The following is a 24,225-nucleotide window of genomic DNA, read 5'->3' on the forward strand; positions in this document are numbered from 1 at the left end:
AGCTTTCTCAGTGAGTGGTGTGACTTTTTGTGCTGACATGGCTATGCCAGCTACTTGGCTATGCAATTAGATGCAATGATACTGGCAGGAAAGTCTTCTGCCGACATAGTTTATTTCATTCAGGAGTTGGTGTAAGCTAAACCAGAAAAAGGACTTTTTTGCCAGCAGGAATGGTAGTTTTAAGTGTAGAAAAGGCCTAAAAGCTCAACATACTCACCCCTGTAATTGAGGGCTGAGAAAACTGCTGGCTTCAGCCTCAAGATAGAGCACTAATCCAGGGCTTCTAGAGGAAGTCAAATCCTCCAGGAAATAGAGGTAGAAAAGAGCCCAGTCCTACTAATGTATAAAAGGCCAAAAAGAAAACCTTTTTTTTTTTTTTTCATTTTTGGATGGAAAAATCCCTTCAAAAGGCCGAATTTATACATAAATAATAAAGGAGCAGTATAGAAAGGATCATATTTTGGCAGTGGATTTTACAGTTAACCTGTAAATTTCAGTGCATACAAAGCTGTCTCCCAAACTACCTCTACTAAAATCTCTCTAAAGGCAAAACAGCAGAGAAACAATAATGGGCAGGTCAAAAGAGACTGTTAAGAACTCTATAGTCATTTGTTTCCTGAAGAGAATTGCAGTTATTTTTATGAAAATAGACAATTCTGACAAAAAAATCTCCAACTCAGATTATCTAACCCATGTGTAACATATAAAGTAGGTTTTGTCTTAACTCTGAGTAGAATCTATACTTGGCACCTGAAATAGATGAATGCCAGCTTTGAGAGAGTAAATTAAATCTCAACCATGTTGAAGTTGTAATGATAATACCTAAAATAAAACTGAACTAGACCTTAAGAATACCAAAATAAAGACAGATAATAGGTGCATATTCCCCCAAAATATTCAAGTAGACTTTCCCTAGCAGGCTGTCTGTCAAAAAAATCTCTTACTCACATTTGACCAGACTTCTCCGTATTACGGGCTGTATAATGGAAGCTACGTTCAGCACCGTGACAGCAGTGAAGAACCTAGCAGAAGCATGCTTCATGAAACTGCCAAGCTAGGGAAAGAAGGGATTTGCAGGAGGGCTAGGCTCTCATGAACTATGCAGAGAAAAGCAATATAAAATTGAAAAAACAGTATTTTATATAGTAAATGGACAGACAATTTTTATACAATAAACACACGGAAATAAATCCTATGGCACCTCCCTTACTTAGGAGAAGGGTTCTTTGACTTCAGTATGCACCTGTAAACTCACCTGGCACCACGTTGCTCTAAAGCAGATTTCTTTATGAAACTATAGTATTAGCTCTGAGAAATATAGACATGTATCTATTCAGATGCTACAGCAACAGGCACCTCAAACTGAATAGAACAGATCTACTACCAAGTTGCAAAATCAAAATAAAACATCTGCCTATTTTGACATCTGTTCAGCTGACATTTGTTACTACTGCATTGAATCATATCTCAACTTTCAATATGCTCATTCACATACTATTAGAAATGTGGAAATGCTTTAATTCCCTTTTTGCCTGAGTAGAGGCGTGCAAAAGCTAAGTAACTTGCCCAAGGTCACAGAGAAAGTTTCTTTCACTCTCTTTTCCCTATATCTTGCAATACTTGAAATGAATTTCTGCTATTTATGCCAGTGACAGTAGCATCCCCTCTGCCTCTCCTGCTCTCTGTCAGAGTGGGACCTTCAGTTCTTTGAGTGGGGATTAAAACGTTGCTAAAAAGCTTGCCTCAGTCCAAGGACATATGGGTGTTACCTGGCCTGTAATCTCTGAATCAGATATATGAGCTAATCACGCCTTTTGCCCTTGCACTCTGAAATGATGGTCTCAGGATGCTAACAGCCTTGCAAGATGACATCCTGACTCCTCAGTCCTGGCCTTCAATTGTTCACAACTTAAAAAAATATTGAATAAAAAATGATGTATATAGAAGAACAATACTTTCACTACTGCATGCAAGGGTTAAATGAGACACAGGTGGTGGGATATTGTAATTGTCACCACAAAACTTATAGCTCTATCCTTTCTCCCTCTGCCGTTGTCTCCTTCCCCCCTCCCTAAACAATCTTGGTTGCCTGTGTCTCTTTTACGTTTATGACCTGTCTTCAGAGATGACTGACATCTGAGGTAACTGACATAAAATGTGAATCTTCTCACTGTTATCTATGCTGAGACACGTAGTTGAATAAAATTCCATTCAGTGAGACATAAAATCAAATTGAGGAGTTTGCTTTGAAGAGAAAGAACTAAATATGAAACAAATAAAGCAGTGTATAATTCGTTTTTAATGGGGTAATTTTCTAAAGCCACACTAATCATAATCCTAACAAGGTAATACAGTTATGCTGAGAATTTACTGCACATCACTGTTCATTAGGCAATGGAGCTCCAGTCACATGAGGGATTTGCCCCACATACAAAGTGAGCAAGTATCTTTTTTCTTTTTATTTGTTTTTTTCCAAGATTTGCTCAGTCGAGCACTTCTGTTTATTAATAATTATACCTTATGGCTATAAAACATATTGTGCCTCCAAATATCCAAAACATTGCTTATACCACATGTGTTCACAAAGACCTTCACCCATCATTGAAATCCCTTGCTTAACACACGGCATATTTCTTCACAAAGCACTGCAGTATTATTCAGTGGCGTAGAAGAGAACCAAAGAATGCTGTATGTTTTAAAGCCTCAAATTCAGATGGAAGGTAATGACTGAAACTTGGAAGTCGGCTAACCCTGAAATAACATTTCCTATGCCTGGCAAAAATGCCACTGGATCTTTATTAGCCATAAGCATTCAAGACCTTGGTTTTGGATCTGATTTTTAAAGCAGCTTTTTTTCATCAACACAGCAGCTCTCAACTGTGAGAATGACCCACGTTAGAGGAGAAAGTTTGACCTCCTGCTTCCAGGATGTCCAACCTTGCTTGGTGTATGAGAGCCAACAGACTATAGCGTAATGTGCTATGGCTATAGGATACATATAAATCAGAACCAAAGAAAGAGTTAATAATGTATAAAATGAGGGATAACTTCCTACACCTTTAAGTGTTCAATTCCAAAAGTCATTCTAAAAAAAATCATTCATCATGTTGCATATTCAATATATCTCAGCAAGTGTCTAATATAAAAAACGTGCCCTGCTGACAGGTTAAGAAAGATGTTTTTGTCTGGGATTTTAGAGTCAAGCTGGGTTCCTCCTGGATAGACTACTGTCAGCAATCTAAATTTTCTGACTGAAATGTAGCGAATCATTCTTTTAATCATATAGCATGGATTCTAGGGTGCTTTTGCTGCTGCATCATTTTAAAAGAACTAACAGGTGAGAAATAGTGAAAAAGCTAACTGAAAAGGATAGGATCAAACACACATCAGGAGCAGGTGAAATAAGTAGATAGATGCTTTTCTACATGAATCCATATACTGAGATCCTTACTTAGCAAAAAATTCCTTTTACAGGCCCATCTCATCCTAAAATATACCCTGTATATATCAGCTTTTTAAAGGATTATTTGTAAGAAAGACTGAAGTAACAGTCAGAAGACAAAGCTACAATACATATGATACAAAGAGAACTTATTTTTCTTACATAAACATTATGGCTCTGTGTGAGGACGGAGCAAGGTGAACACCCTACAAATGGAACTGCAGGTTGCTGACACTGGGCTCAATCATTTCCAGACATAGGTTATTTCAAAATTCCAAAGGTGTTTTTAACATTCAATAATATCCAATCCACATAGCTTTTTCCACATTTTTTTAAGCCACATAATCCGCACATAGAGAAATCATAGACACAGACATTCACAGGCTTCACTTACAACAAATATCCTTTTTGCCAGCATAATGGCCACACACATAAAAGCTGTTATGTATAGCAAACAAGAGATTAAGGTGGTTTTAGAACAGACATGCGTAATGACTGTGCTCTTGTCTCAGGACAAAATGTGGATGAGGAGTGGGAGTGAAGATGTGTGACACATGCAAGCAAATACAACATGCAGAAAGCAGCAGTTGTCTGAACTAATAACTTTATATCCCTAAGCTCCTACAATCTGTGACTCTGAATACAGGAGAGGTTACACTAACTAGGAACAGGCAAAGTTGTAAGCAATTCCCATGCCTCTGCACGGGATTAGAAACTGCACTGAATTTAACAGACTACCAGGAGAGACCCATAAAAAAAAACCCTCCTCCATTTGGAAGCAGAGAGTTGGCCCACAATTGTTACAGCTCCAGTGCAAAGGGATCCACATATTTCCATGTTATCACCTCCCACAAACCCACAGTAGCATTAAAAAAAAAAAAAAATTCTTTTGGTGACAGGAATCAAAAAGGAAAAGATTTCATTCCTTCTAGCCTCAGTAGACCAGTCACTGGGAGGCTATGACAATTCAGAAAAATAACAAAAGATGGCAAGGTGTCAAATGTCTTTAAGCACAAAAGGATCTATCAAAATTAATGAAAAATGAATGATCAGACCTTACAGAGGAGGGCTGCGCTATACACTGGGTGTTACATTGGCCAGAGAGCAAACTCACCAAGCAAGGGCAATTATATTGAGGGGAGAAAAATAAAAATTTCCAAAAATAAGGGATAAATTGATTCTGTTTACTAAAATTGTTAATTTTCCTCAGGATCAAGCCCTACTCTGTACCCCTTATGGGTATGCAGATCAAAACCAGACCTGGTGAAGTAATCCTCTTGGTGCATTCAGTTCCCTCCAGAAAGTAACACTTTCAGAGTGTTACACTAAAGGAGCTTTTACTCCCTTTCCTGCTGCTGGAAAGATTTCTCAGCCTCTCTCTCTCACCAGAGTTGGGAATATGATAGCATCAGTGTGATAAGTTTCCAGTAAGTTTTTTTTCTTAAAGTGGACGTGAAAATGCTTTATAAAGCAAGTGTAACATGTATATAGGAAAACCAATGCAAAGAAAAACAAAACGACTTGTCCACAGTTATTCTGCCACCTAGTAGAAGAAGCTCAGACAGTGCCCTGATCTTCAGAGGTCTTGGCCAAAGACCTATCCAGTAGGACATACTGTCCTTGAGGAAGCGAGTCAGAGGGACTTCTCCATCTCTGGTTACCTCTCCTTACCCACTCTCTCTGCAAAAGAGCCCTATCTCAATCTTTGTGCATGACTCCAAAAACACTGTGATAATTCAGAAAAGAGCTCAGAAATTTTGAGAGTGAAGCCTGTATACACTTAACAGAAGGCAGAGAGTGGCATTTCTGGCCTTTTCTTCACTTTCTGTCTCTCTGAGAAAGAACTTCATTTCAGCACTTTTGCCTGAATTAAGAACACAAAGGATCTTATTAACAATTCTAGATTTGATACTTAAATCTCACACAGCCAAACTCTGGCTTTAGTCTAAGAAATTAATAAAAAAGCATTGCTATAGAAAAGATTGCTGCATAGACGGAAAGATTGTGCCAATGGTTACACAGTAACATAGCTTCAAACACAGGCAGGCAACTTAGTATCACTGTACCTCACTTCACTTTTAAATAAGGGATAATAGCTAAATGAGAGTACAAGGATAAGGAAGGAAAAGCAATAGAGACTATATAGAAATCTCACAGAGACAATTGGTATAGATAAAGAACAAAAAATTTGAAGTTGTTTTTGATACATTTTGCTTAAGCTAATGAACTATTTTACTGACACCATTATAACATGATTTCCATACTATGTAGTAAAGATTACATTTTTCCAAGAAAGGCATAACAATACACTGTACATTATCTTCAAAAGAAATTGTAGATCTATTTTTCCTACAAAACAATAAAGAAAGAGAGACAAACACTGCCTCAACAGCATCTGCTGAGCTTCCTTCTCAATTCAGAATGAGCTTCAGGTCATATTCTACACTTCAGGTCATACTTGGGTATTTAAAACCAAGACATTCAAGTCATACTTACAGCTGCTAAACACAAAATCTGGCTATCCCTAAAGCAAATACGGAGAAGGAGACAAATTCCCTGTTTGACACGTTCAGCCAGAAGCCCAAAGACAGTCTTTTTTATTATATTTGATAACAAAATTTGCACCACAGGAATATAGTCTCCTTGAATCTAAAATATAAATCTCATTGGAAGAGGAAAAAAGATAAGCTATCACAATAATTATTTTTCAGCAAAGTTCAACACAAAGATCTTGAGGTCAAATATGGTTCAGACAACATATCTAAACCACACAAACTATAGCATTCTTTCTGCCAAATGCCAAACTAAGCAGAAATGAAATCAAACAGGGATCTTCCTTCATGTCCAAGTAGTAATAGACAAGATAAAAAGGACAAAAAAAGCCTGTTAAAAAAATTTAACACTGACTTGAAAACTAATCTATGTCATGAATAAACTAAAACAAGCCTTTAATTTTATTTTGCAGAGTTATCCAAGTATCAGTAACCACGGTATAAAAATCAACTAATCAGATGCTATTTGTTCTTTTTCAGTGAGTCAGTGCTGCCATCTAAAGCAACCTAAGGAGCATGCAAAAGAAAATCAGGGAAAGATCAGGCATCTAAACATTTTGGAAGCATATCTGAGCAGGCAGAGAATGCAGGGTAAATCAAATATGTTAATAAGATACACTAAACTAATGATGCTGCAGTACCTGAAGGAGCAATTCTTTTTCTATCACTTCACCTGTCTTGCTGATAAGCTGCTTCTGCAGTCTCTGTATTTTCTGGATCAGTTCATAGGTACTTGGGTCACTAGCCTAGACAAGAAGAGTAAAGCAGTATCAAAAATCATACATTGAAAGTTGATGTTTCTTGCTTGCAAATGAAAACCCTAAGTGTCCAAAAGTGACAAATAAAAAATGAGTTGTTGGGTTTTTTTCTTTTATCCAACCAAAAGGTAAGTTGTTTGGAAAAGGCATGTGTACACGCAATCCTGAACCTGGAATCTTTCCCTTCTGAACATCAGTCACAGTAAATTCATGCTTACACTATTAATCTTGAGAATCCTTTTCAAAACAATCAATGTAATTAGGAATCTTTAGGAGTTTAATCCCCAAACAAGCAAAGGTTGGGAGAACCACATGGAAGGGAAGAAGAAGAAGATTAATGTATCATTTTTAGTGGAAACCTTGACTGACACATATGGAACAATGCAAGTGCCACATAGTGTTTCAAAAAATTCATACATACAGTGTCAAGTAAGTATTTAGGAGAGGGAGATTTTTTTCTCGAACCAAAAAAAGAGTAACTGCAATAGAGTCTTTGGGGACCAGTGCAGAAGCTAAGAGGAACAAATTGTGGAAGTACATGGACAAATTACCGTGAGGCCTTAAAGTCTTCATATTTGTGGCATCTTATTCTTCAATAGCATTAAATGTTTTAAAAGGGGACGGACTGTAGCCACTATACTGCTGCTCTCTATCTGCACCCTCTATATGGTCCAGAAGCTAGTACATGTCTCTCTCTCCTCCCTTTTTCCTTCTTTTGTTACACGTTAGTATCTGAAGGAACCTCTAAGGAACAAACTGCAATTCTGCGAGAAGCAGCCCAGCAAAGCTTGCCTTCCCATCACTTTGTATCTTCTTACTGTATCCTCTATTGTCTAATGAAGAGCAAACTGTGACTGAAGCTCTTCCCCATTCAGGGGGAAGACACCTCTCTCCCACATAGTTTCTTTGGTGGCTCATAAGGATTAAACTCACATTGCAGTTTATCCCTCAATAAAGGTTCCAGTAAAGTCCCGCTCACTGCACATTTTCTTGAACTTAAAAGGAACATGCTATCCTCTGCCATGTTTCATCTGAATTAGCTAATCAATTCAAGTGTAACCGGGACCCATAAATACAGATGCACGTACATGACATAGCATCACTCCCTGAGAAAACAGGCTAAAAATTAGTTCAGTCTCCATGACCCATTCAGTCCTTGATCTTTCTATAGTGGTGCCCAAACATACTGCCAGCCTGTGACAACTGTAGTGATATGAGGATGCTTGTTCATTAGGAATTGAACCAAAACCCTATCAGGATCATTTCACATGGATTTTGCCATCTGCTAGCCTTCCCATGTTCCAAATATAAACCAGTGACCTGAATGAAAAGACTTCATTTCCCATTATCAGTCTCTCAGTACCCTCATTCTTCTAACACTGGATTTTTGACTGGCCCATTGTTATCTGGAGCTGCTGGAGATTGTACCTAGATGTCGTTAACCCAGTTCAGCATCCTGTATTTTATCTCCTCTCCATGAGAAAAGTCCAGCACACAGTTCAGCCTTAAGCTCAGTTTAGAAAGATCAGAAATTAACTATCATGCTAGTAAGTACAGCAAAAATATTCAGCTGTGCTTCTGCAGGGACTAGAATGTTATCACTTATTTACCAGGGCAGCTAAGTAACCCAGGCATCAGATCAGAGATCCATGATCCATGCAAGAGAGAGATCTTAGCTAGCTCTGACTTGCTTTGAAAATATCCAGTGATGCCAAGTGATGATCATATATTTGGTCTATGCTTGATAAATTTATTCTTTTTCCCCTTCATTTAGCAGGTATGAAAAATGTGAAGATTTAGATATACTGTTTTAGGTAACAGTTGACCTCCTATTACCCAGAATGGTTATCTTTGTCCATCACTGTTTGTATGGAAGCACGTAACACAGATGCATCTTGTCTTTTTGAGTTATGTCTATTTATTCCCCACTCAACCTGCTCAATGACCCTTTCTAATCTTGTCTTTTTTCCCATAAAATGCTCCCTAATTGGTGAGGATAGGATTATACTTTTCCCCTATCACCCTCTTTCTTTTCATCCATGTTAAGGAATCACCTCCTTCTAAATTCACCTTATGCATTCTTATTCCTTTTAGCTCTTTGAAAATCCCTCTGCAATTTTTCATTCAGAAAGTGACACAAAAATAACACTGATTGCATTGTAAAAGAAAACCATTCAGCAGTTAACCACTCTATTGGTACTATGGAAATTTCAGTTGTCTGCTCCTCCACATAATTTTCATAACAGTAAAATAAATAGGCTTGTGCTGTGTCATTGATTTAGAAATACGGGCTTTGGGAACCTGAAATGCTGAAACATCACCTCTAATTTTCTCCATCTGTGAACATTCAGGGGATTCTCCAGTTCTTCTTCCAAAGCTCTGCACCGAGTCCGTTCCCTTAAAAGTTCCTTCTGCATGTGATAAACCTCCTGTCTTAAGACCAGAATAAAACAAAAACAAACAAACAAACAAAGCACAAAAAAGCACACCAATTTGAACAAGGTATTAATAGAAAGCTTAACAATCCATTCCCTTATGCACTATAGCACTGGCAAAAAGACTCTTGTAATCAACCATTGACACCAATAACACTACATGTTTGGTGCCATAATATAACACAGTTAGACTGCTTGACTCACTTTAGTAACAATAACTTAAAAAAGAGATTGTTCAGGAATTCCTAGAGAATCTACTTCACAGCCTCCTGGATGTCTCTGCCTAAATTTCTCCATGTGTATTAAGCCAAAAGGGGCAGTTAATTCATTTAAACTAACCTACAAACCACAGTCACAGTGTCATGCCCTGTTACCTCTGTATTGAATCTTAAAGGTGTGTTTGAAAGAAGTATTTCAATCTATATAGCTCAGTGAATCAAACACACTCCAGGACCTAAGTCAGATGGACAGTATTCTCTGGAGAACCCAAGTTTGATTTCTTTTACTATCTCTCCTCAAGGGATGTCAGGGGTGATTTGTTGCTGAAATTAAAAGTAAATGAGCAGCCCAAATACGCTTTGATAGCGTATACGCTTTGATATAGGCATTCCCACGCCTTCCTATGGAAGAGAGAAAAGAACAACATATTTTCCAAGAGTCTAATCCTCATCACTTCTGTGGTTGGATCCTGTAAGTTCTCCAAACCTGAAGTAAAATGGAGGCAATGATCACCATGTGCCTAATCACCCACTGAGCCTTTTCCCTCCAAGCTCCCAGTTGAATTTAGCTCACTAGTCAGAAAAAGACCTTTTTTTTTACTGTGAGGTTGGACAAGGTTGTAGAAATGGAAAAAAATATGTTTCCAGTTGGCAAACCAAGAAAGCTAATTAGAAGCACAAGTGATAAATAGACTCTTTCGACAGGCAGTTTTCATGATGGTTTTGGACTTCATTAAAGTATGGGCTTGCTGATGTAGTTAGCAAGAATTGATCCACCCATCATGGCATGCATCGCACTATACTTCAATACCGTCACTGAGTCTCAATACAGTAACAGGCTTTCCGCTGAGTGCTTTTGGGCAGCAAGTTCAAATACTATTCCTGTTTGCAGTCAGTCAACGAGAACTGCAAGTGCTAATGTTTCATGCCAAGTTCTATTTTCTGTTACCCCAAATCAGACTGGCATAACTTCACTGGAGTCAGTGGGGCTGGCCATCAACTGAGGTTAACTTGCTCTAGTGAAAGTCACAGAATTACACTGATATAGTTCAGCTAAAAATCTCACCCAAAACTGATGGCTATATACAATTAGTTTGACAGTTATCTGCTGAAAACATAACTGACTCTCCTTACAAACCAAGACTCATTCTACAGAAAATGGAAATAGTTTCCTGGCAGCAAAGAATATGCTTCAGGTATGGGAAGGTTAAAAAAAGAAGGGAAGCATTAAGTCAGAGTAGGAGGAGATAAATCAGTCTGGAGCTATTAAAATTCTGTTCTAAAGAAACACAACCTTCAATGAAAATTTAACTAAATCTCTCTCAGAGAGTAAGTCTACATATAAATCTCAAAGGAGAGAGCTCTGAAAACGTGCAGGGGTGTGTTATAAATATGTCAAGTGTTCCCCCTCCTCTGAGAATTGCCTAATAAAAAGCAGTTTCACTAATGTGGGCCCTAGGTACCACTAAGTAGGTCACTGAACTATGAACACTTTTTCTGCTGCTGTCTGTCATGTTGGTTCTGTAGCTAGTAACTCACGTTACAAGGTGAAATGTGGAAACTATTTCAGCTTTGACCAAGATGTCTTTTTTTTCCCTTTTTTCCTCCTCCTTATTTTTTAATTCTCTTAATCACTGATCACTTTGTTCATGAATTTAAACCAGTCTGTGTTTGAGGTAAGCTCATATAATCCTCTTCTCCAAGGTATAATATTTGTTGATATATATCTGATATATATCGGTGATGTATGTATATCGGTATACATATATATATGTATATATATAAGATATATACCTTTACCATGCATGAAACAAGTTCTCTCGTCTGTCTCAAATGCAGCACCACAGCTGCAGTCATTACGGAATGTATTCAGTCAGTTTTTCTACCTGAGTTCCTCCACGTTAGCTACACTCTTGCCAAGTATTCCCTTCTCACGCCGAAGTTTTTTAATCTCCAGCTTGAGGAGCCGGATGTCTTCCATTCTCTGTCGGTACTGGGTCTCTCCCTTGTTTAAGATGGACTGCTGGATTTTGATCTTTTCATAGAGCAGAGCCAGCTCATCATTGCGCCGAACAAGCTGGGATCCTAGGATATCTCTCTCGCTGATAACCTAAGGACTCAGTGCAAAGCAATAAACTCAATTACAGTTCCTCAGTGCAATCCCAATGTGTTGTGACCATATCTTCATCAGTCAAAAGCATTTGCATTAAGAGGTTTCACTGTCATTAATGAAAGAAAGATTGGCAAGGACTTACAGCTTCACCTATAACAGTTCAGTCACCTGCAGTGTAAACTACATTATTCCATTCATTCCAGAATTTTAACATTTTTATTTCAATAGAACTATGAAGATTTAGTAGCATCATGATTACAGTAGCTGAGGATCTAGTCCTTAAAAAATATGTTGGAGGAACAAGGGATAGAAGACTGATGTAGTGTGTTGGAAAAGTCAAATTAAAGATTCTTACCTGGTCAAATTCCTTCTTTTGCTTCAGCCTCTCAGCATCGGCCTCAGCAATAATTTTCAGGAGCTTTCTCTCTTCCGCCTCCTGTTTTTCTATAAAGTGTTTGGTCTCTACAGCTTGTTGTTTCATCTTAAGCAGTTCGGCCTGAGGGAGTAAAAGAATATAAGTAACCTGTGCCTAGTAACAATTTCCCATTATATAAACCTGAGATTAAGGGTCAGGATTTAAATATAACCTCATACATTTATTTAGTTCTCTGAGAGATACATATTTTGCTTGTTTCTGAGAACAAATCACTAAGATAAGCAAGCATGAAAACCCATAAAGAAATGCTGTAAATAGTATTTTTATGCTGTTGTGTTATACACAAGAGAAATTGGAAGGATTTTTATCTGTGATGATGGCTCAAGTTGTAATTCAAATGTACTTCATATAATAAAAACAAATAAAAATTAAAGAGATCATATTTGCAAAGTTTTTCCACACAGTTGATGACACTCTATCATGAAAAGCTAGTAGAGACGAGTTCAAAGACAGGCTAGGATGTGAGAAAGGTAGCTGCCCTAGCTGGAGAGAATAACAATTTATAATATATAATACTAATTAGCGTCAACTCAGAACAGGCTTCAGACTGGAATACCAGATTGGGGGAGAAGATAGCAACCAGGTATGGAAGAGAAAAATTAAACAGCTTTAGCAATTTTTAGTTTGGAGGGTGGAAGAAGACGACTGGGAAAAAAGGGGCTATGTCTAAGCAAAGGAGAAGTAATACAGTGTAACAGTGTTTGTACTCACACTAAATTAAACTTAGATTGGAATTTGCCCAGTAATTCTAACTTATTGTCATGAACTCTAAAATTCAAGAGATGTTATTTGGAGAAAAATAAGGTCCTTTTGGATTATTAGGGTTTCCATCATTGCTAGGCAATTAGCTACTGTCAAGATGGAACTAGTCAACATAGATATAAAAACTTTTAACTCTTGAGATAAACAAAAGAAAAACTGCCACAACTCTGACTCTCATAAAGGGTGATGTTCAAGCTGCTTTTTGAGAAAGAGCATCACCCAATGCAGAAAGAATGAAGCTGTGATGAAGGCTGCATCTGCAAAAAACAATGATTCAAGCCAGAAACAGTTCCACTGTCATAATAAAATACCTTGTTCCACTCTTGTTTTCTTTAATAAAACTCTCATTTTCCCATATGTACAACAGTCATATCTCTCTTACTCAGTGTTGGATGTTCATCAGAATCCATCAGCCGAACAAAAATGCAAGCCACTTCATATTGAAATGCAATCAACAGTGTGCAAAAGCTGTCTACAAATGTAAAACTGCTCATGCATTTGGCATTGCTGGATGATTTTTTTTAATATATTAAAATTCTATGTTCTCCTTATGTCACAAAAAATATGAGTTGCAAACAAGATGTGGCATTAGATGTTGGCAGTAAACACCGATATAAACAAATCTCAGTGGAATGCATTAAGTTAATATAAATCTCAACTGTCTTGTACAGTAAAGAATATAAATACTTATAGCTACACAAGGGCCCCACAAACTAACAGGAATCTGAGTGAAATTAGTGATGCTAAAAACTACATATAGTACCAGTCTCTCTGTACATTAGGAAAAGGAAAAGGAAAAGAATATACACACAGTTACTATATAAGCAGAAAAAAAGGGACAGGTCTGAAGCTCCTGTAAATCAGCACAGCTCACTTGAAGTTAGTTCAGAGGGTTTGTAAGAACTGAAGAACATTCAGCAAGAAAGAAGAATCCATATGGGATCCATGCCAACGTCTCAGAACAAATTCAAATCAAATAGTTGTTTAGGTTTTGAAGTATTCAGAAAACCAAATGGGTTTTTGTCTTTATTCAAGAGGTAGGAAGTAAAATGCATTAGGTAGGTAAATATAAATAGGTATGTAGGTTAAATAGGTATGTAGGTAAATGTACATGTATGTAGCTAAGTGTAGGTATAACCGGGACTGAATACAGAACGTTGAAATAATAACTCAAAGGTTTTACATTCAGATTTCTGGAAAATGCTAAAAAAAAATCTCACATCCATGAACACAAAATATACAGAAAACCTTTGACAGTTGCTGAAACCTGGAGGACCACATTTCTTAGAACTTTCAGATTCATACTTTTCAACATTTGGGTGTTATGCCAAACTAGCCTGATCTGCAAACCTGTATTGTGGTCAAATGAAACCAAAAGATAGCATTGTACTGGTTTTAATGGAGTTTGGATGTTTCACTTACCATGATTACACATTTTAAGACACTTACACCAGCTAAGCCAAGCATAAACCCAGTGTGTATACAATCTCATTCCTCAGTCCTCTGTGCTTTAGCACGTCCTTTAAACTGATTTCCCAGGAACAGCTTGCTTCCTTCACATCAGTGCAACTGCGACAAATTGAAGCTGGCTTGCTACACAAATAATTGGGTTCTTTGGTGCCTGTGCCAATCAGTTCCCTCTTTGTATTCTCCTCTGCTTTAGTATTCGGCAGAGACACTCAGGTAAAAGACCACAATGCCCTGAAGCTAGTCACTAATGTGATGTCAATCCATGGACATACCTACTAGTGAATAATTGAGTGAGTAAAGCATGTAACAATCATGTGTTTGTCAAAGTGCTGGCAGACAATTCTGAAGTGATGAGACTGAATTGGGGACAAGTTAAGGCAGAAAGCTGCACACAGAAAATGAGACACTGTTTGACTTCTCCATCACTGATGAAACAACTCTGAGAAAGATCAAGTAGAAGAACCTAAATTTATCACCTTTTTACAAAGCTCTATTGACATCTTGTCATAACTGTACTGTGCTGAGAGGGGCTGAAAACTTGAGGAGTAATTGGAGCATAGCAAAAAATTGACAAAAGAAAACATTGTGGAAAGTGGCTGGGGATTGTTGGGTTTTGAGAGGTTGGTTTGTTCGCTGTTCTTGGGTTTTTTCTACTGCTAAGTGAAGAGAAAAATGAGCTGCTATGGACACTCTAACTCCTCAAACCTTTGGAGAGATCAGCAAATTGGGTTAAGATATCAACACAAATCTAATAGCTTATCCAAGGAGAAGCTGAAGCCAGTGCGGAAAAAAAGAAACAGAGCATATACTCAGATTTCCTCTGATTTAAAACAGATTTTTGTTTCTTTATATGATACACAATAGTAAAACAACTTTCTTTCTGTGTACCTACCAGAAGATACTACCTAACTCCCAAGAGATTAATGCTTTCTAGTCACACAGAAATACAGGGTTGTGAAATACAGCATAATGGAGTTAGCACTTAAAAGCAGAAGAGAGAAAAGGTTAAAAAGAGGAAAACTGGAATTTTAAAGGGGTATATTAAGAAGTGCTACAATCAGACTACCCCCAAAATCCACATTTCTGCAGGCAAAATGGAACTTTCAGTTCTCCAAAGAAAATTAAAGACTCCAACAGCTAACCCAGGACCTTCCTGACTTTAATTATTGGCAGAGATGAAATTTGTCAGATACATTCAAGATTTGTTTAACTAATATCTCTAAAGGATAGTGCGAGTTTGTGCTTCAATTACAGAATAATTTTATAAATACTACAAAGCAACTGCCACAGACTAAGAATATGATGCAGTCTGTGCAGTCACGTTGCTTCTTTCCCAGAGTCCTGGAAACCATCCTTTGTAAGAAGGTGTATGTGTAAGGGCTCTGACCTTCAATGATTCCTTCTCCCTCTCTGTTCGCTGATGTTCTAGATGTGCTTTCACAAGGGCTGCTTCTTTGGCTGTTATCTCCTCTTTTAGCTGATCCACCTGATGTGTCATAGTTTTCAGCTTTTTCTTCATTTCTGCTATCTCATCCTAATAGCATAGAAAGTGATCACAAAGAGGGATTAAAAAGAAAAGAAAAGAAAAGAAAAGAAAAGAAAAGAAAAGAAAAGAAAAGAAAAGAAAAGAAAAGAAAAAGAAAAGAAAAGAAACTTTGGGCTTAGGTTCAGGTTATTTTGACATCAGAAAACATGACCACAGGGCTTGAGAGCAGTTATGCTGTACATACCACAAGACATTACTTTCTAACTCAAAAAGAATAAAATAATTTCATTAATTGATAATTTGCTGTTTATGTTAGCATGACATTGCAGTAAAAAGGCCTTTAAAGGGCATATTGACAATAATAATGACCATTAACAATGAGTATAATAAGACATTTCTTTTAATGTACCAATCATATAATAAGAACTAGCAGTCAATCCAAATTAATAACAATATTCTGATCCTATTCATCTGTTTTTATGTTTTAGCAGTGTGTTTTTCTAAACATTTATGTACAGCTCTGCACAGATGTTTGGGGAGAAGCTGGTTTCGTGCAAATGAAAGTACCCATGTGCAAGATACCTACCTGTGTGCAAGTGAGTGTAGCAAATCCCTATACTCATTTTGCCATCCTTTACATTCTACCTTGCATTTTAGAGGAAAGACTGTGTTCAGAAATAGAAAAGTCCCTGACGTGGGAATACTTAGCACATACTTCAGGCTTAAACCATAGAGCAATAGGCCAGATAACACTGCAGGTCACTGAGACTATTTCTACTCAGAGCACAAAGGTGCCTGCCAGCATAACGCTAAAACTTTTTCGACTGATTCCAGTGATTATATGGATTGTGACATGAAATGGAAGCTAACAAATTCAATGCACAAACAGACAGCTCTTAAAGATCTAGCAGAAGCAGCTTTCAAAACTACTACTCCTCTGCCAGAGGCCACTGCCTCACAGAGAAGACATCATAACCATTTGTGTGAATACATTATTCTTCAGTACAAAATCAGGTTAGCTTAAATCCCTTTCAGCACTGTCCATCACAAATTTGGATTTACTCGATAAGCGAGCAACGTTTTCTTGCATGAAATACTTAACAAAATTAAAATCATGAGTTATGGTACTCTCCACAAATAGTACTGAGAAACTAACACTGCGCTACTGATTTGTAGTGGATAGCTTAATATCCCTCAAAAACAAAATCTGCGGATTCCACACTTTTTTGGCCCAAATACAGTCAATTAAATGAACCAGAAACGTATGTAACAAATATACTGCTGGGCCCATCTGTTTGCATGTTCAGTCACTCCTGTAAGTGTAAAGGTCATATTGAAAGCAATCTTTGTTGGACAGCCTATAAACCTATCCAATACTATGAAAGGACAAAAAGATATTTAAAATCTAGCGCCCAGATACATACTCAAATACAGTCCTATTTCTGTATTCATTGAAGAATAAGAAGAACACACAATTTTTTCAAATAGGTTTCCTAATCAACTTGCTTAAACAAATAAGCTCCTAATGCCAAAAGAAACCCAAAGGATGAAAGCGTCAGGTTTAAGGTCTGCCAACATGTCTTTTTCTTGAAATTTTACAGAGCTGAAGATTATGGTGGCTTGGGGCCACTAGCAATACAGGCAGGGCAACAGCAGCCTTTTCATATTAAGTGATCACGTACTACCTATATTTTGCTTTATCTGAACAAGCTTGTGCAAATTTGTTTTACTTCACAAAAGAAAAAAATTATTTAGCATAGTTTTTAACACAACCTCCCATTCTTTTTTTTTTTTCTTTCATGGCTGGCTGGCATGTTACTGAACTATGAATGGCCATTTTTTCATTGCTATATATAATGTGGTGTGAGCATAGCCCAAAAGATCTTTTGGACCCAGCTATCTTCTCACACAGGGTTTTCTACAAAGCTTTCATTATAAATCAGGTACTATTAAAGTCAAAATAACAGCTTCTAATGACCAAAATCATGAACAAGTTCCTGTAAGCACTATGTATATACACAAAACATGCAAAGCCTTATAAGTTACAAAATGAGCTAAAGAGTTCATTCCTTCATTTTTCAACTCAGCACATACCTGCCACTTCTTCATAAATAAACAAAGTTTTGCAGTATGTTAAAAATTTTAAAATCAGTTTTGCAGTTATTCAGCCTTATTTTAGCTGAGAGATTGTTTGGGAACAGTGAGAACCCTAATAAAACTTCCACTGACAAGAGGTAGTAAGAGTCATTCCACATAAATGGCATATGCGTTCTTTCCTAATCAAATCAAGCAGCGAGTAGGACAGGAACTCAGACTGTTCATTCCTATCTGCTTCTCAAGCAAAACACCTCCATTCTGCTGCCTTTTCAAACTAGAGTATAAATTTGAAAACTACTGTACACATTTACATTATAAACCCTTATTCTCAAATAACCCAAGGCTATAAATCAGAGCTATCCAAAGTCCCAGTCCCTGTCAATTACAATGGAATTCATGTAATGTTTTAGCTTTTTACATCAGAATAACAGAGTGTATTCTTAAGTGATTTTATCCTCTTCCTCTAGTATTGTTATTGAGATCCCTAAGGAAAAAATAATAGAGAGAATCATTATCTGAAGAAAATGACAATCCCTGAAAGGAATGAGCTGGAGGGAAGCATTTAGTTCTGTCAGAAAATTCTACTTCAGCCCAGAAAGTTTTCCCTCTGCTTTCTAACTCATGACTCACAGTAATGTGTATATGCATATAGGGCAAAGGAGGCAATCCCATACACACAGACTAATCCTAAAGGGACAGAGTAGAGTCAGGAGGGAAAAGAAGTTTCTTCTCTGATAGAGCATTATGAATCTATAGCTCCAGTGTATCATGATCCTTATGCCTGGTTTGTAGAAGGCATATTGCCACATGATGGTTGTGAATTCCAGTTTCCAGTCCAAAGAGACACTGTCCAGGCAAATTGTCAGGGACCTAAAATATTAATTCCCCCAAAACACACAGGAATGCAGAAACTGATTCTGCACTTTACCTAGTGAGTTTTTCTTTCAATCAATTTAGATTAGATTAAAAAGAAAACAATAACAGTGAAAGAATTGCAAGGAAAAAAAGCTTTCTTCTACCTTAGCTTCGATAAGATTTTTACTGTACAGATTCCTCTCTGTTCTCACAGCTTCACACCGGTTTTGTTGCTGTTTTAATTTAATCTCAGATTCTTCTATTTTCTTCTCATAGTCACAGATCTGCATTTCCCGCACTTCAATATCTTTCAGGTGCTGGAGGACCTGGAGTGAAAAGAAGGAAATGAACACGATTAAATCATCATCACAATATTATTAGGATGAGATTGAGTTTGTGATTTTTATCTAAGGTGACTTCAAATCCCTGTGATCAAAAAGGTGTAGCTATAGCTAAAATCACTACAGTCCTAGTACAAGTTTAACCTTTCTGGATAGCTTATTTGGGGGAAGACTTTAACACAACCGAAGGTTTTATTCAAGAATAAAATTTATAGATGTGCAGAGTTAATTTAAAAATAAGCCATGAAAATACAGCAAGTAAGCAGATTCAAAAAAGTCAATGTAAACAGCATTCATCGGGAAAAGCTTTAAGTCACTTATAAAGCAAAGTCAGATTCTGTATGTTGTTTTGGATATCAACTGCATGATTGAAAGGATAAAAATGCATATAATTTTCCAAGAAGTCCTGCATGTATTCCTCCCATGGAAAGTGCAGTTAAATGCTAACAACTCAACTAACACCTGGTCACAAACTGCTGATGATCACAAACAGTTGATACATAATTAAAATAAGAGACTCAGTTAATTAAACTTATACTTGATCTAAATAATTAGGAAATCACCATTAATGGCTTCCATGAAGGACTGGAAGCAATGAAGTGAGATGAGTTAAAAAGAATGTTGGAGAATAGACTGTAGAGAGAAGATGCATTGTCAAAAAATGAAAGTAGAAAATTTCATAGATGCCTTTATTAAAAAGTTACCATTACCACCATAAGAATAAGAATTACTATATTAAAGGAGTGAAAAAAACAAATAGTTGCCAATCATTATGATGGGCTTCTTAATATGCTTTTTTTTTAAAGTAATATCTTTCACCCTGCTGTATAAAGTTGTTAACCAAGGAGCAAAAACAAGCAGTATTCAACTGGAATTCAACATTACAAAGAAAGAAAATAATTTAAAAAAATATATATGAAGCACATCTGTCAGGGGCATCATTTTTCAGGTTCACTGTATGAGAGAGAAAGCAAGCCATCCTTAAAGCCAGCAAAAAGATCAAAGTGTTAAAAAAAAAAAAGCTGATGAATCATATGGACAAAATGTGGGAGAGAGAACCTCTCTGAAGGTAACAGTTTGTCTTGAGATTTATACCCATATGTCAAAGCAAAAGAATATAGTAGTGTTTACATCAGATAGTCAATAACTGCAAAGTTTGCAGTTGGCAAAGTTGTCCTTTGCTCTAAGCAGTACAGTAAAGTCTTGAGAGGTCTAGCTATGGGGCAGGAGCTTAATTAATTGATTATTCTATCAGGTACCTCCAAATACTTGGAAGACAAGTGACAGCTAAATACAGAAAGTTTTATTAAAGCAGCAGGAATACAATTCCAGTGCATTTGTAGCTGACTGCAGAGGATCCCAGGAACTGCTTACAGTGCAATACAAAAACACAATCCCAGTTTATAACCTATTCCCGCCTTTCTTTTTCTGTTAAAACAAGCTGCCAGTAGTAACAGCAGAGAGAAGAAATCGATAAGGCATGTTTTCAATCTGCACTATGATGATCATATAAGCTGGAGCAAGATTTGAAAGTAGGTCACTGCATTTGTATCTCTTTAACTTGGATTTGGTGCAATATAAGTGCAATAAGCGTATGGACCAGGTTTTCCAAGTTGATGCTCATACACTGGATGCTGACTCTGCTTTTTCAGAAGTGATTTAACTCAAATAATTCTCTTTTATAAATACAGAAAAGATGCATGCAATGTTTCCCTACACAGCAGTCCTGTGAGACGCTGAGCATCCCCTATTCTGATTGAGTTGATGGCACACTGTACCTCTCAGATATTGTAGTGAGTTGCCAAAGTTCAGCAGAAAATATAAAATATTCAGTTCTCTTCTGTAGCCTCATATTTTTTGTCTGTGTGCTTAACCACATTCTACTGTTTGTTACCTAGTTAGCGCAGTGAATCTAGCCAAGAACTCAGTAACAGTACTGTACTTATTTGCTTACCTTTATTTAACCATTCTGGAAAGTCTTGCCCATTGTCTTAATGGTATGCCTGTTGAGCATTAGGTTTTCCCAGAAATGATGCATATTAAAAAAAGGGAATTTGTTCCTGAATTTTCCTGGACATGTTAAATTTAAAATGTCTTTTTTTGAAAAGCAGTGTTTCTGAGACTGTTTTTGCGCCTTCTCATAAGGCACGGTCAGGGAACGCTTCAGGTGAGACTGAAGTGCATGCTTGACTGTTTGTTTTCCAACAGCCTAAACCTGCCACAGAAAATTAAGATTTCATAATCTAAGAATTCCAAGTGAAAAAAAGGAGTATTTTACTAACACTTGTAGATGAGTAATATATGCCACACAAGCAGGAGTGAATAGGCAGATTTTGCTCTCATTTGTGCTGATTAATCTCAAAGTAACACTACCGAACAAGAACACTGACTTAAAAATGGTACAAGTGAGCAGTCAATCCATCAGGCCAATAACTGGAACGGTAAGTCTAGCATGACTTCTCACCATTCAAATCCTTTACCACTGTGGATATAACTTTGCTGACCCTATTTATCAGTTACTCAGGAATAAATGAAGGTTTTTGAAAGAGGTATTCTGCAGCTTTATAGATTCAATCATGCCTTAAATAAACAGCTTTCAGAGCCAGCATGGCCTCATCTGCCTTGTTAGAGTCCCCAAAAGTCCTTCAACATATATGGATTTGGTTCTTTACCAGCAATTTCACAATTTAGAAGGTGCACACTGAGCTCCTTTGGAGGCTGCTTATTTCTCCTAGGTGGTAAAAGGTGATGGAAGAGCCTTGACTGCTTCTATAATCACTGTCCATCAGTAGCCACTCTTCACCAGTTGTCAAATGGTTCCTGTATTATGTAAGCTTTGCACAGTTTGTCAAGTTACACAGCTGAAGGGATCAAACAGTGAACCTAAGTATCATTTCATGGATATAGTAATTCTGATTCTCTCGCCTCTTTTTACCCCTTTTCCCCTGTTTTATTCTTCTAAACAATGAGTAATTTCATATTGAACAACTCTGCAGAAACAAGATTACTGTTTCACATGCTCCCTGCTCAGTATTACTCCTTCTGCTCTTCACCTACAAGTTGAATCAGGATTTGCCCCTTTAGTGAACTGCAGAAGCATGAAACTCCTTTGGAAATTTGAAATCTCAAAGCAGGCATCATTCTACAAACAGCTCAAGTGTCACAGCCTATTTACTGAGGCTCTGCCTTGTATAATTGTCAGAAAAATTGCACCAAAGTGGCAGAACAAAAAAGAGAAAAAGAAAACAAGCAAACGTGTCATTTTCGCCCTCAAAATATTGCGAGCAACTCTAATCAGAACTGAAAGCAATAGTCTTGCAATTCTGAGTGTTATGAATTACTGCCCAGCTCTAGTTTACAGAGATCTTAACTCATATCTATATTATTAGATGCAGTATGAGGGAAAGATGCAAAATATGACTTTGCAACAAAGACAAATCTCACTTTCATGGAATATTATTCCAAGGAAATGACACAAAGTAACCCAGAAAAGGCAGCGTGTATCATTCAAAAACAATTTAAAAGCCCCTGGTCACACTAAGTTGCAAAAGGTAATTATAAAGTAAGAAGACAGCAAATAACTTGCGAGCTGAAACAGCCTGAAAGCTAATCCTAGTAAATCAATGAATTTCTTGGAGGGCCCTTCAATACAATCTTGAGCAATTAATGGAATATGTTACAATCATACTCTTGAGCATACCTTCAGGAATAAAGTTTTACATAATAATAGGCAGCGGGCAACACAAACCTTATGCAGGTTCATCTGTTTTTCTGCAGATGAAAACCTCTGTTTTGCTGACTAAACTGAATATGTTCAGAGGTAGCTGATGTTTTACCCATATTGGAATTAGTCCTTCAAAATGCTTAGTCACTTATGAAGATGCTGAGCACTGAGAGCTCCCAATGGCTTCAAGGGAATTTGAGGACACCAGCACCATGCAAGATAAGGCCCTTTGCAGATGAAACAGCAAAAACAAAGAGTAAGTTCTAACTGTATACAAGAGGTTTGTGGGACTCAGCCATACGAAGGCAGAGGCCTTGGTTTAAACACTGACCCTAGTTTCATTTCCCAAATGACAGGTGAATAAGATAAACATGTGGCCATACTCAAGCCTCTCACAGAACATACACCCATCAGTGAGGTCCCCCAGAGAGACCTGAAACACAGTACAGGGCACTACACACTGAGAATTGGAAATCTTTGTAATTTGTCTGAAGACAACTGATATAAGCTTCCCCTTGCTGGCATGCAAGGAAACTAACATATGATTTTTACACCTGTGAGAGTAAGAGAGGCAAGAACTACTTGCACAAAAAACTGTTCCTACCTTCTGTTTGAGTTCGCCTGCTTCATTGATGTAACAGTCTCTCTCCTTCTCCAACTGGTAGATAATCTTCCTTCGTTTCTGAGCTTCATTCTTATAATTCTGGATTTCTTCTTCCAAGTTCCTTTTGGACTGTTCATGGAGCTTCACCAAATTCATCTGCTTTTGAGTGGCACCAGTAGCCTTGACTAAGTTCTGCAGAGGAGACCACAAAATAATGACTCCCAAGCTGCAAAAGCAACAGTGCCACTACTATGGCAAAAAAGATACTGTCTGGGAATTCCCACTGTTATCATCCCTTACCTAATTTGCTCAGTTGAAATACTTGGGCCTCAAATATGATAAAAACTTTTAACTGAACTGCTATTGGCAGTGCTGCTTGTGATTTGAAGCTAAAAAACTACTGTCTGCTTTACAGAAAAATAGATAGGATTGTTAACAAGAGGATATAATGACGGATTGGACAAACCTTGTCAGCTGCAAGGCATTTAGACTGTAAAACATGCCAATAGCCAGTAAAATAACAAATGAGCTCAAATATTCATCCTTTGTATTTCCTAAATAGTGGGTTCAGACTGTAAATTAAGTAAATTTTGCTTAGAAGATGTGCATAGGGATTAAAGAGAGAACACTGAGATAACATCTTTACAAAAATCAGTCTTCTGGTCCCTCTTTAAAATTTATTTCCAAACTACACATTAGTTATTTTCTCTCTCCAAAATCTGAGTCCCTGCTAGAGTCAAGGTGCAGGACAATGAACCTGTACTAAATGGTGCAACTCAGAAATCATCTTTTAGCACTAGATTTATCAGATTCCCACTTTAGGAGTGCCCACAAACATGAGACACTATTACATAACACTAGAACCTTGACTGATCAAAAATGATCAGTATCAGAAAAGGACTTAAAAGGAAGGGTTAGAATTAACACAGCCT

At 37.2% G+C, this 24,225-nt stretch overlaps 1 protein-coding gene across 1 annotated transcript in view; it reads right to left on the reverse strand.

Annotated features, from left to right (window-relative positions):
• Window positions 1–24,225, reverse strand: part of CFAP58 (cilia and flagella associated protein 58) — a 59,587-nt gene that overhangs the window by 17,385 nt on the left and 17,977 nt on the right. The window contains exons 9-15 of the mRNA XM_062580261.1: window positions 23,294–23,485; window positions 18,789–18,950; window positions 15,574–15,720; window positions 11,874–12,014; window positions 11,292–11,515; window positions 9,074–9,185; window positions 6,636–6,740 (exon numbers count right to left, since the gene is read on the reverse strand). Of these exons, the coding sequence (XP_062436245.1) occupies window positions 6,636–6,740; window positions 9,074–9,185; window positions 11,292–11,515; window positions 11,874–12,014; window positions 15,574–15,720; window positions 18,789–18,950; window positions 23,294–23,485 (1,083 nt within the window). The remainder of the gene's footprint in view (window positions 1–6,635; window positions 6,741–9,073; window positions 9,186–11,291; window positions 11,516–11,873; window positions 12,015–15,573; window positions 15,721–18,788; window positions 18,951–23,293; window positions 23,486–24,225) is intronic.

Source organism: Rhea pennata, chromosome 7 (genome assembly GCF_028389875.1).
Source record: "Rhea pennata isolate bPtePen1 chromosome 7, bPtePen1.pri, whole genome shotgun sequence".
NCBI lineage: Eukaryota > Metazoa > Chordata > Aves > Rheiformes > Rheidae > Rhea > Rhea pennata.